The sequence below is a fragment of the Agelaius tricolor genome, unplaced genomic scaffold, assembly GCF_023055355.1.
Source record: "Agelaius tricolor isolate 1412-34295 unplaced genomic scaffold, bAgeTri1.0.p SCAF_28, whole genome shotgun sequence".
NCBI lineage: Eukaryota > Metazoa > Chordata > Aves > Passeriformes > Icteridae > Agelaius > Agelaius tricolor.
In genome coordinates, this window is record NW_027269288.1 from 7,077,577 (window position 1) to 7,091,626 (window position 14,050).

Below are 14,050 nucleotides of genomic sequence, written 5' to 3' on the forward strand. Positions count from 1 at the left end.
AGACACAGCTCCTCATGTGATGGCAAAGCAGTCTGGCCAGCTGAGCCAGCAATGTGAGCTCAATCACCAGTGCTCCCCGGTAAGAGCCAGCCCAGTCCTCCTGCACTGCAGCCATTCCAACCCTTCACTTCTGTGACATCACTGGATGAACACAAAGTGAGTTTTTGGTCACACTGGACACTGCAGATACCCAGAGGCCGTGGCTGTGGCCCTGAGCCCCCTGCTCTGGCAGTGCTGGTGCCTGGGGTGCAGATAAGCAAGGAGAGGCTCCAGCCCTGCTGCGCTGCCCGGACACGCCGGGAGCAGCCTGGCGCAGACGCCTCCAGATGCTTTTACAACACCAGTGCAAAGGCGCCTCTCAGCAAGTGCAAACACACCCTCCCGGGTCAGGCAGCCCCAGCCAGTGATAACCAGGCTCTCAGCCTGCCAGGGACCAGGTGTCAGGCTCCCAGCACGTCCAAAAATGAAGCGGTGTTTACACGCATCTTCAAAGCGTGCTACTGTTTGGGCAGGACACACGCCCAAGCCTGAAACCACAGAAATGGAGAGGCAAGCGAGACAGTCCAGACAATGGAGGGAGAGGCAGAGGTTTAAATATTTTAGGCAGTGATTTTCAAAAGCAGAGATTGCATATAATTCCCACCCTAATTCAAGAGGACTGACTTGAGGAACTTAGGAACTCTTCTGGAGCGAGAGAGAGCCATGGTTGACTCAACACCATGAGATCACTGGCAGCAAACTCTTTGTCCAAGACACATGCACGTACCTGCTGCTTTGTTCTCGATCTACAACATCTGTAAAACTGTTTGTACGCCTGGGAAAAACTGCTGATGTTTGCTAAACACTGTCCTCTCCCTGGGTACATGGGATTTCAGTCAAGCTGGTGTCACTTTTGCAGTTCAACTTTTAAGCTGTAAAGGCTTCTGAACTAAACTACTGCCCCAAGACGGCAATGTTTTTGTTTTAGAGACTTCTAAATTTTTACTGGAGAATCTCTAAAACAATTCCTGAATATCAGATAGAACACAAGACTTCAACATTCCATGGGAAAACCACTGAACTCCCAGTTGTCAGGCAAAAATTTTGCAACAGTATTTTTCACATCAGTGTCTACCAAGAGGAATAAATCCATCCTGCAGCCTGAACACCACTGCCAGGGAATAAACTCCGAATCGCTCTGCTACACCCACCACAGGACATACCCATTAACAAATAAAGGTTACTACTGCCAGAAGGCAGGACTTCAGGATAAGACACAAATTCCAGCTCTACTCCTGCAGCCTTTCAGGTGGCCATAAAGCACAGCACAGCAAGCACTGGGCAGCACCTAAAAGCCCCCGTGCTCCCTCCACCCGCGGCTGCTCCGCTCGCAGCAATTTGGGTTCTTTGATTCTGCTGCACACTTGACCTGGCTAAACCTTCCTCCAGCTGAGCGAGCTGCATGTTGTGGCAGCGCTGGGTTGGGAGGCATTGTGAAATAAAGTGGGAGGCCTCATGTGCTCATTTGTGTGTCAGTACCCAGAATGCTGCTTCTGGCTTCCAGCTACTTCATAGAAGTGCTGCTGGGACTTGAACCGTGGGAACACGGCAGCGCTGGCTGTGTGGGTGTGCTCACACGCGTGCAAGGACAGCTCTGCCTCTCCTGGCCCTGCTCACAGCCAGTCCTGCTCAGGGTGCACATGTCTGGCACACAGGTGGGGAATCTCAAAGTGCCATCAAACGCTGCTCGCTTCAGTATTGGAGAAAAAGGGTTCGAAATAGACACAGCTGAACCCACCCTCCTCTTCTGGAAATAGCAACCAACAAAGCCTTCAGGGCTGCGTCTGAACTAATTCTGTGTGAGTGGAGCATCCTGATGTGAGGCAAGCAGGGAGCTGTCTGTCACACTGGAGTGAGTGGAGAGCAGTGCCACAGCCACAGCGAGGCCACCTCAGTCCCACAGCAGAGCAGGCACCAGGAGCTGAGCCCAAGAAAAGGCTTTGGCACTCCTGCTGGATTTCTAGGACCCTGTTTTGCAACCCCATCGGGTTATTCACATTTTTCATTTCTAGAAATACCCCAGAATTTCTCTTGGTTGTGCTCCACAGCAGTAATGGTGGATGAGATGAGACAGGTAGGGAAACAGGACACCCAAGTAAAAGCTGTGCTGGTGGAGAGAGAAAGCAAAGCACAACAAACCCTGCATGAGAAGGTGGAACACCCAGTGAAGGACACAAAGTCAGTAAAATGGAGAAGTTATACTGCTCAAGAAAAGGAAAAGCTTTGGGAAGTGGCATCAAGACCCTATGGGAGGTCAGCTACTCATCCAAGCATGAACAAGAGGATATAAAACCCAAAATTTTACAATAGTGTAAGGAATGTGACTGAGGCCTTTTTGGCCCCTGCTCTAGTGGGGGGCCCCAGCTGTCACAACTCCCTCCAGCTTTTGGTTAGGACCCTTTGCTGACTTCAACACAAAGGGCTCTTCTGCAAGTGGCAAGACCAGGCAACAGGAGTGTAGTTCAACCAACAGGGCTGACAGAGAGAGGAGATCTCTGCATCTACACATCCATCTCCTGCAGAAGGATGGATATGCACTACAGACACTTGATGTAGAGAGAAATATGCACTGGCAATGAAATATCTAGGAAAAGCTACGCCTTGTAGCAAAGCTTGAAAACCACGCCAAGGGAAAAAAATGAAAAGGGAAAAAAAAAAAAAGAGGGAGGAAAAAAAAGAGGCAGTTCTGCCACTACAGTGAATCTGCACCAGGGGCTTGTGCCAACCCAGCTCCTCCATTTAAGTCAGACCCTTAAAAGGCAGAGCTGTGCTGGCAGAAATCTCCAGACCTCATCACAGAAACCTCATGGAGACACATGAAAAGGTCAAAACACTCATTGCTGCCTAAACAGCCATAAAATTGGTCATATGCACCCCATGCTACCAACATACTACCAGAGCCCCAGGGGAAACACACCACACAAAGCAATGTGTGTACACACACAGAGAAATAAATAAATGGAGAAACTGAAAAAAAAGGTCACTCCTGAAAGCAGAAAACCCAATATCTGACACAGCAGCTTATGGCACACCAGGCACAGAACACCTCTGTATGAAACAGAACAAAGCAAAGCTGAGATCTACATCAAAAAGGAAGCCCACCACAAAGACACATGTGCTTCACCCTTTCATCCCCAGACAGGCAGAGCCCCACAGACACACAAAACCCACACAGGATCTAACACACATGGAATGGGACCATCCTGTCATTTCCTCACTAAGCATCTAAACTTTACTCCAATGTTACTTGCCCCTGGCCACAGCCTACCAACCTTAGAGCCTGATTAAATCTCTCCGTAATTATCCACACGCACTGCTACAACACAAATGACCTTAGCATATGATATCCGTTGGCTAAGCCCAATGGAAAAAGACTTCAGGAAAAGGAAGGATAAGAGTACAAAACTCTGCCAGCACCGTCAGGGTCTCCTCAGGACTGCACTGCTTTAATACAAGAGTCCTGAAGGCCCTGGAACTTAATATGAGGTAAAACGTTCTGGTTTTCCTACCCCATCGTCTGAGCACACACCACTCTATTTTCTTCCCCACCTCACTCCTTGCCACCTTCCTAATGAATTTATGCAGGAGACTTTAGCATTTCATGATGGATTTCTGGCAAAATTTCCCAGAAAATAGATGGCCACCATTTCCTTGCACAGTTTTTGGTGTTCACTATTAGGTATCTTCAATTCACTCTGCACTCTGGGCAGATTTTGGGGGGTGAGGGAAGAGTGTTTCTCATGTTCTGAACTAGGACCTATGAAAGGGTCCCCAAAAAAACTGAGGCACAGCCAAGGTTTAGTGACCTTTTCTTGTTCTTCTTCTGCAGCCTCGCCTGAGGTGTTGGATAAGGGAGCAGTTGAAGAGAACACTGAAAAAGCCTTGCAAGAAAAGGAAAGGAATTCTCTACTAACATTCATTTTAGACTCGAAATGACCAAGCCAGGGGAACAGGACCTTTCTCCAACAAGAATGTGGAGATTTCTTCATTTTACTTCCCAAACGAAGCGTGCCCTAGAAAATTCCTTTCCTAGCATAAAAATGTCTCCAGTTTGAGAGCCATATTCTCCTCTCACATCCATGTAGATCTATCCCACCATTCCATCTCGGCACATGACTGACGGAGAATAGACAAGCCATTAAAAACACATCCACCTCCAACCACGGGGATAATGTGCCTCATTACAGCCCAGCTTTGTCACAGCGTCCTGACACTCCGGGGAGGAAGAGGAGGGGTGAGGACAAGGACTGAGCCGGGGGCCAGGAGAGAAACTGGAAGAGTCAGGCTCTGCTCCTTAATCCAGAAGTGTGCAGCCCGGTCAGATGGGCTCACTAGGCCTCCTACACTGGTTCTGGAATTACTGTACTGTTTGCACAGCATATTTTTTAAAAAAATCTGGGGTTTGCTTGGGTATTTTTGTTGCACTTTTTTTATAAATAAAAGCTCTACCTTAGTCAGAGTGTGTGTCTGCCCCTTTAAACAGGTATTTGGTAAGTTAATTCAAAATTTTCACAGTGGGCTTTAAACATCTTCTCTTTTCCAGGCTTGTGTATTGCCCTTCCACTCCAGACACAAAACCCCAAAGTTTGGAAATCTCTGACAGTGAGGCAGAGCCCGAATAACAAACCTGCAGGGGAGAACTCGGGAGGCAGGAGTTTGTTTTGCCCTCGCACCGGGGGGAAGGAGCAGGAAGCAGAATTGCTCATCCCCAGCCAGTGGCACCGTGGCAGGAGCCAGACAGACATCGCGGTGTCTGTGAGTCCCCAAGGCCTTGCGGCACTGCTGCCCATGGAGCAGGACCGGTGCCAGATGCCAAGGCAGCCTCCCACCCACACACCAGGGATTCTGGGATCTAAAGGCAGCTCAGACTGAAAGAAAAACAAGCGGCACCTAAAAAAAAAAATGTGCTTGAGCTGTCTGGCTCAGCACAGCACGGCACGGAATACCTTCAGGAGCTGCTGCAGCTGGCCCTAGACAGAGTCATTTGCTGGATGTATACATAATCCAATATACAAAAGCCTGTCTGCTGGGGAAATTTAGGCTCCGCAGGGATACTTTAAAAGCAAGAACTTCTCCATTCACGTTCTGAACACTTCATCTATAAACCAGTAACCTGCACTACAGGCACAATTTATTTTTTTTTTAACAGGCACATTTCATTTCCATACAAGCATCGAGAGCACTCAGCCCGCACGTCCATCCCTGGCGACAATCCATCGACCAGAAAAGTGCATGGACTTGTGTCTGCAGCCACCAGTACCTGCTCCCTTTCTCTGCCTTCTTCCTCGCCTTGACCCCTGAGTGAAGAAGCCCTCAAAGACCCGAAATCACGCACTGCCGGATGAAATCTGGGGCAGTGTGATGGGCTTCAAAGATCAAGGTCCACACATAGTAAAATGTACAAATACACATACGTAATTTAAACCAACTCCAACCACCGTGGTCAGAACACAACCAGAGAAATAAAGGTGCCATCTCGAGCACTGCTCCTTCACAGTGACACACACGCGGGGAGAATGGAGAACACGATTAAAATTGCAAAATGACTCCAAGGAAAAGCAGCTGGTAACAATTTGGGTATATCGATGAATGTTACCGAAATTCCCCCCGCCCCCTTTAAAATTACAGGCACCACTTACCCGGGGGGCTTTCCTCTTGTATTTGTTGTTATAGTCAAATTTTTCTTTCATTTCATCTAAGAGCTGGCCCAGTCTAGCTTTCTCCTCTTTCCCAGTATAATCCTGGCTGAGGAGGATATAGGATCTCCAGTTTGCAGAGTCAAAGCCCCAGTGGCAAGTCCTGTTTTCCAGCGATTTGTGAGAGTGGACCACAAATTTGTGAGGTGGGTACATGAGCCTGCAGTCCAAGCACTGGATGCAGGCTGCGCTGGGGTTACTGTAAAGCTCTGGCACCAGGAGTCCCTTACACTTCCCAAAGCACTCATGATACACCTTGAAGCTCTTCTCCGTGAGCTCCAGCTCAATTGTGCTAGAGAATTCCTTCTTGCAGTGGGGAGGATAGGTGCCACCATAAAGCAAGGCGTTACAAAGCCTCTCAGCATCAGTTTTCGTGATGAGCCCGCAGGAAGGAGCGGAGAAGGGCAGGATGCCCATGACTTTGAGGATTTCCAGCTGGTCAGCAGTGCATCTGGAGCAGTAAATATGTAGCTCATCACACACCGAATTAATCTGCTGCAGGGAGAAGTCCCTGAGCACCGAGTTCAGGATCTGGGGCAAGCAAAGCCGCTTCTCTCCGCCCACCACGAAGCAGGAGATGGTTTCCCCTTCCAGGATGGTCTCGCACCTCTCCGTGGATCTGTCCGAGGGCATGAAGAAGGGACCAGGCATGACCGGAGGAGGCTGGATCGGGGGCAGATGCAGTACAGGTTCCGCTGGGTCTTTGCCATTGTCTTTCTTGTACATCTCCTGTGCCCATCGTGCTGAGAAAGCAGCAGGGCCACCCAGGGAGCTCATAGAGCTCAGATGAAACTGTTCCAAGGTCTTCTGCAGTCCTGGATGAGGCTGGAAGCTGCTTCTACTTACAGTCTCCATTTTTTAGTTTCTATTCCCAAAACAAACAGCAAAAATCCCCAATTATCTTCCACCCTGGTGCAAATCCACTTAAGGGATTTTTTTAAGGAAAAAATATTAACAAAATAAAACAACCCACCCTTGTGTTTTTCCTCCTTCTCACTCAGCAATCCACTAACGGAGAGGAAATAAATCCTTTTGTATGCGTGTCTCTCTCTTCTTTCTTTTCTCTTGCTTCGCGTTACAATTTCAAACCCTCCAAGTCTCCAAGCTGCCCCGATGGAGCACAGAATCACGGCAAAAAGAGGTCTTCATCCGAGCACTCACCCCCTCAGCCAACCCCCAGGCAAACCAATCCCTCCTCCCACACCTCCAACACACACTCACTCACTCACACACACACACACACACACACACATACACACACACACACACACACACACACACACACCACCCACGGAAACACAAAAAGTCTGTGCCACGCTCCGAGCACCCGGGGCTCAAATATGTTCTGGCGGCTGCTGCTTCTCTGCAGTGATCCCCCTTCTGTCCATATCCACCGAGGGAAGGCGCGGGGGAGGAAAGTAAAAAGCAGGAGGAGGCAGCACGCTCGCTCTGTGGAAGGAACAACGCAGGAGAAAAGGCCCAGATCTCCGGCACTGCCAAAGCGGCGCGGGGGCTCCGCACGGGCGACGAGCGGCTCCGCTGCCCCTCGTGGTCCCTCTGCTCGGCCTGGGAGGGCTCCTCGGCTCTGGGTTCGCCTTCCTTCCCTTATTTCTGCCGGTGCTCTCGTTGTGCCGTGGGGAGCCGCGGTGAGAGCGCGCACATCCTCCCAGCTCCTCTTTCCAGCAGTGACTGAGAGTGCCTGAGAGCTGAGCTAATGCAGGCGGGCTCAGCCTCCCGCCCTCCGCCTCCCCCCCTCTGTTTGTTGGTGTCTGCCTCAGTCATTGAATCCCGGCCAAGAATGTGACCAACTCCCCGGGCCGGGCTCTTCCAGGAACAGCGCCCGCCTCCCCCTTCGCGCTGCGCCCAGACCGGCCGGGATGTGCCGGGATCAGCCGAGCTGAGCCGAGCCGGTCCAACCGAGCCCGGCCGCGCCGAGCACAACCGAGCTGATCCAAGCTCAGCCGCGCCGCGCCGAACCGAGCTGGGATGTGCCGAGTCCAGCCGAGCCGAACCGTGCCGAGCCGAACCGAACTGAACCGAGCCGAGCTGTGCTGAGTGGTGCCGAGCCGTGCCCGGCCAAGCCGAACCGTGCCGAGCTCAGCCGAACCGAGCCCAGCCGCTGCACGGGCGGGCGCGCGGCGCGGCCCCGGCGGCAGCGCCGGCGAGGGAGGGAGGGAGGGAGCGGGGGGAGGATAAACTGCTGGGTTCACGGACCGCCGCGCCGCCAAGGAGGGGCGGTAGGGCGAGGGCTTTTTCCCTCTCGCCGCTGGATTTCTGGCAGCGGTGAAATAGAACAGGCGCGGGGAGCGGCGCTGGTCGCGCTCGCACGGGCACGGAGCTTGTGTGAGCACTCACGGCGCCCTGCCCGGCGTCAACTGCGGGCACACGCCCCGCGCCGACAGGCGTGAGAGCGCAACTGATGGGCGACAACAGCGCGGGACGAGAGCGCATCCTCGGGGCGCCACGGGACACCGGAGCCCCCAACCCACCGAGCGCTACAGGCGAGCGACACACGTGTGCTCCCTTGCTCCGACACACATGTGCACATGTGTTCCTCACTCCCGCACACGTCACACGCTCCTTCCACCCACGGGCGACGCTCAACGCGTGGAAGGAGCGAGAGGCGCAACCGCAGCGCTGGTGGGCAGGGGCAGGGGCTGGGGCTGGGGCTGGGGCTGTCCGAGCCCTCGCTGGAGCAGGAAGGCAGAGGCAGCACTAAGGCCACGCTGCTGGCACACAGGCGGGCCGGCTCCTGGGCTCCCACCCGCGGGGCCGGGGCTGTCCGGTGTGTCCGGGGCTGTCCGGAGTGTCCGGGACTGTCCGGAGTGTCCGAGGCACCGAGCGCCCCCTGCACGGCGGGGACGGGCGCCCTCTACCGACCGATGAGATCACCGCGACCGCCCCGCACAACCGGGGCCGGGGCACGGACACCACTGACCAGGGCACGGACACCACTGACCATGGCATGGACATCACTGACCACTGACCATGGCATGGACATCACTGACCATGGCATGGACATCACTGACCACAGCAGGGACACCCACTGGTCATGGCACAGACCCCTACTCCCCATAGCATGGATATTCACTGCCGGTACCCATGGCACAAACACCCAGGCCATGGACACCAAGTGACCATAGCACGGACACCCACTGCCCATGGCACCGACATCCAATGCCCAGGGCATGGGCACCCACTGCCCAGGACACAAACACCCTCCCAGGGCACAGACACCCACTGCCCAGCAGCACTGCCAACTCCATTATGGATTTATTATTCAGGTCAGGAGTGAGATGCTCTTACTTTCTATTAATATCAAATTTCAAAACAAAAAAACTGTGTCTTCTCCCATTTTCCATGGACTGCACACCCAGAATTCTAACAGACATTTCAATCACCACTTAGCATCACCATTAAGGAACAAGCTGAAAAGGTTTCCACTGTTATCTCAGAGCTCTGTCAACTGTGTGCCAAAAAGGGCTGGGGAGCACTTTCACACCAGCACAATTGTTAATAGTGTTTGTAATGCAACAAGGACTTTAAGCTCTGCTCATCCATAGAGTGTGACTGAGGGACACAGACACTGAATTTTGGACAGTCTCCTCTGGAAGAGTTCATGGCAGTGGAACAGCAGAAAAAACACATTGGGACAAAAGAGGAGGAGCAAACAGACAAATATCCAAGCAGTGCTTAAAGGAGCAATTGGAAAACAAACCCGCTGTAATTTACTCAGACTCATTGTAATGGGGCAGGACACACACCAAGCTCTTGTGTTTTATTTGTGCTTTTATATTCTGAAATCCCATTCAGAATAAAGGGAAAAGGTGTAAGAGTTGTATAAGAGCTTTGACCTTGCTCCTAAGTCAGCATTTCCCCAGAGGGGAACCCTCTCACATACCCAGGTTGGACATGAACCCTCAAAGTGCTAAATGCCTTCAGAAGAGGCAGGAACCAAACACACTGGTCCAGGTCAGCAGCTGTGTCTTCATCTGCTCAGAGAAGAGCCTTGGAGGTTCTCCACCAAATTGCTTTAATAGGAAGCCACTGGTGGCAAGAAGGACCCTTGAAGTTTCTGTCTGTACAATCCATCACAGGAGGATCTGGTGATCCATGAGTGGGATTTTTAGATATTACCACAATACCAAGGTCTAAAGATGGGATTAAACAATCTAGGCCATACAGTCCTTGTTGATTCCTGATGCTAAGAGAAAGCAGGGCTAGGAATATTCCTCGCTGGGTAACAGGATCATCCAAAAGGTTTTAGTTAAGAATAATTTTTAAATTACATTCTTCAGAAGGTGCATATGGTACCTTTTGTTAATATGAGGGCCATCCATCCACTGCACCATTTCCAAACTGAAGGGTGTGCTTTGGTAGAATGAAAACCCCTCCCAGCAATCAGCCTCCTCCTAGAGAAGCTCTGACTGTGGCTGTGACAAGGGAGAAGCAGCAGACACACAGTGAATTCCCCCAGGGCTGTGGCACTTGACCAGACTGTCATCAGAGACACTCGGATACAATGGGGACCAGCAGCAGGATCACTCCCTACATGGATTTTGTGCAGTTTCAGGCCTTTTTATAATCCACTAAAATATAAATGGCTAGATAAACTCAAACATCACATATGGAGTTCCTGATTCTTTTAAAGAACCAAACTAATGCCTGCAGGAACTTTGGATAGCAATGGAAAAGTTTCTCAACTCTGGAAGCTGGGTTGGTTTTTTTTCACTCTCTCTCCTTCATCCCCTAGAAAGAAAGGACAGCAAGCAGTAGCTGCAGTTCATTTTCAGAGAGGTGCCATTTTCTCTTCCAAATGACTTTTTAATGCAAGTAAATCACTGGATCGTGCAACAGATTGTTTCTGGGGGAATTCGTAAATGGAATTCCTGAAGCAGAGGGGACTACCAAAGAGACAGGAAGGATGGTCTTGTGGTTAAGACAGAAAACTCAGGACATCTGGGGTCTATTCCAGATCTCCCACAGATTTCCTGTTGCCTTGGGCAAGTTGCTCAGTCTCTCTGTGCCTCAGTTTCTGTATCTGCAATACTCAGACAGTGAGCAATTGGAGTGGCAGCTTCCAAACCGAAAGCCATGACGGGACAGAAACCAAGCTCCAACTCCTGCAGGAACAACACAGCGAAACTTCCACATCTGTACATCCCACAGCCTCTGCAGAACCAACCAGCAGCAGGGCAGGAGGAGAGGGAGCCACGGGAGCCGTCATGTGGCATTAAGGTGCCAGTGGCTTCTCAAGTCTCTGCCTCTCCATGAGGGACTCTGAGTGCTGCATCTTAAAATCAGATTCATCTGTCCCCCAGTCAGTCTTGCTCCAGTTCCAAAGCCCTGGAGCAGGAGAAAGGAGAGGGGAAAAATATCTCTGAGGAAGGGCCCTAACACCACAGTGTTTTTCTCACTCTCTCCCTCTTCTCCTCCCCCTCTCCATTGGCTTCAAGGCCAACAGCTCCTGGAACACAAACACTCTTGTAAACTTCTGAACCACACAGCCCTATGGTGGGTGGGTGTTTGCTCCCTGCCTGCCAGTTCCAATCCACCCACAGATTCCAAAGGCCCAGAACAAAAAGCAGACTCCATTTTCCATATTTAACAGGCACTTCTCCTCCCTCCCCATCGCCTTCACTCGGTGCCTCTCCCCAGCAGCGGGTCCCACCTTCCGCACGTCGCCCGGGCTGGGGGATGTTTGTGCTGTGTTTGTACACACACGGGAGACGTGTGCTCCCCCCAGCCCCCTCTGCTTCTCGCTGCCTGCCTGCTCGGGAGAGCTGGGGATTAGCAAGGGCTGTGCTGCAGATTGCAGCTATTTGACAAAACGTTTGGGAAGGGCCTATTGTGAAGATTGTGAAGAGGGAAGGGGGGAGCGTGGGTGCGAATGCGACACGTCAAAATTCCTGCTGCAGCTCACATGAGACAGCACAGCCCTTGGAGCAGCCAACTTCCACTTGCTCCATGCTTGTACTGTACATATTCATTGCTAATTGTGACACAAGTAAAACGATTTCTGCATGGCCAGGATATTTCCTTCCCTCTTTTCCTTTAGAGATTATCATTTATCAAACTCATGATTTTAACTGATCAATTACAGTGAAACTGGGGAACGCCAAACTATCCAGAACCTGAGGAATAAGGTTTCAAACTCTCTGTTGGAAAGGATTATCTGAGAGCCAGGTGGTCTTTTTCATTCAAATCTTTCAATTTTTCATCAACACACATATCCACTTACAGAAAATTATTTCACAAATGTGATCTAATTATCTTTTCGGCCAAAATTAATTTTGAAACATTTATTTTAAAGACACCACTTCTTTTTGTACATATTTCTCTGAGATATGTACTGAAATAATTGAATTTAAGCCATCTAAAAAGTCACCAAAAAAAGTTTCAATCAGTCAGAGTTAAGATGAACAAACAAAAATTTTTGCCATCTGAGGTCAGCAATAGACTCATAACAACTAAAATATTATTCTTTTTTTAATTAATGGAAAATTCAAGTATTTACAGCACACCTTTCAGGACAAAGAGCTCAGTGAGGTGGCTGGGGCTTTTCAGCAATGGCAGCAAGGCTGTGTTTTAGGGCTTTGGTCCAGCTCACTGATTTCATTTTACCAGATTCACAGCAGCTTCTCCCAGAGAACCCCATGGATTCAGAACTCATCATTATTTCCTTAACCCTTTTCCTTTTGTTCAGCTCAGCTCCATGGCCTGCCTCCTGTATCTTTTCTATCTTTCCCAAGTACAGAACCTCTTGGTCATGGCCTACTGGCCATATATCCATGATGAATACATGTAATGAACATATGACCTGCTTAAAACATGACTTGCTCTCACCTAAAATTCATATTTAATTTGCAGGAAATCATCAGGCATCCTAGGAAGTATGGGAGGTGAGGGGTTGTTAACAGCACATGAAAGAGTTCTCCATTTTTTGGAATTCTTTCATCCCAAGTTGCCTGGTATGTTGCTCAGGGCTGCCCCTCCCTCCCTCACACACTCTGCACCTACATGTCCCAGTGGAGGCTGCCAAACACCTCATTTTAAAAAACCCAAAAAACATGCTTGCTACCTCCAATAGAAAAATGAACTCACTGGGAAAAATCAGAGTCGGAGAAGGGAATAAAGCTGGAACTCCTGGGATTCCCAAAGGAGCTCACAGAATAGTCCTGCAGGGAGTCAGCCTGCACAGACTTTTTGCCATTTACACGAACATTTCTCAGCACAGCCAGCAATGAGCAAACAAGGCAGAGCCCCACATCCAGCTGAGGCAGAGACAGGAGCACCAAGCCAGAGCCCTGTCCCTGTCAACAGTGCCCTGAGCTGCTGCTGTTCCCCCTCAGCAGCTCCTCCCAGAGCCACCATCACCATTCCAGCGAAGAAAAATCAACCATTTGTGACAAAGTTAAGCCTGGATTTAAGCAAGTCTCTCTCACAGCTTATCTCAAGCAATCCATATTAAAGGAAGTGTGCCAGCCTTGCCCTAGAGGAGCTCCTGGTCAGCAAAGCTGAGCTGCAGCACACAGGGTGGGTGACCTGGCCTCCCTGCTATGAGGAGAGGCTCTGGGAATGCTGACTGCAGCCAGGGAATTCACCTCTCTCTTCCATAATCTCTCCCATCTTTGAGATCATTTCTCATCATCATGGTATCTGTATTTTGCAAATAATATTGATAAGCTCAATGAACCTTTGCTACAAAGACTCTGTCAGATCTCCTGATCTGCTTGCTGGGTTTTTATCACCACAGCTTCTGATCCTGGTGTCTCTCCTCATGTCCTCTGGTACATCCTTTACAACAGCTCAACATCCAAAATCATGGCAGGGAATGACTCTGCCTGCAATTTATCACCTCTTCCCTCTTGTTGTAAAGTGATCCCCTGTCTGCTGGTCTGACAGGTGAGCCTGCAATTTATTGTAGAGGCCTGTGCCTCCTATAAATAACACACAGAGCACCAGGCACTCTGTGGAGATCAGTGCTTGCATCATCACTTCACTCATTCAGAACGTGCTGTCCTAAAAATCCCACATTTCTACTCCTTTCTCACAAATTCTTATGCCTTGATCTCATATTTATTTCATTTATGGGCTTTCTGAATGAACCTGTGATTAAAGCACATGCACACCTCATTAGCATAATGAGATTTTTCCTACAAGCATGTAATGAAAACGAAACAAATTCATTCTGTCATTTTACAGATGTGGAACTGCAGAACAGAGAAGATACACAACTGACTTAAGGCCACCCTGCAGATCTTTATCACAATCCAAATCTTTTACTCAGTTAGAATCAACTGCTTTTAGCTTCA

At 50.1% G+C, this 14,050-nt stretch overlaps 1 protein-coding gene across 2 annotated transcripts in view; it reads right to left on the minus strand.

Annotated features, from left to right (window-relative positions):
• The window catches only part of SKI (SKI proto-oncogene), a 103,114-nt gene extending 95,251 nt beyond the window's left edge, over positions 1-7,863 (minus strand). Inside the window, exons 1-2 of one of the 2 annotated variants that reach the window (XM_071448778.1) lie at positions 6,709-7,863; positions 5,679-6,600 (exon numbers count right to left, since the gene is read on the minus strand). In XM_071448778.1, the coding sequence (XP_071304879.1) occupies positions 5,679-6,590 (912 nt within the window). In that variant the 5' untranslated portion in view covers positions 6,591-6,600; positions 6,709-7,863. Of the gene's footprint in view, positions 1-5,678 lie in introns of both variants that reach the window. The other variant, XM_071448777.1, reaches the window with a different exon arrangement.
• Between the last annotated feature and the right edge of the window lie 6,187 nt (positions 7,864-14,050).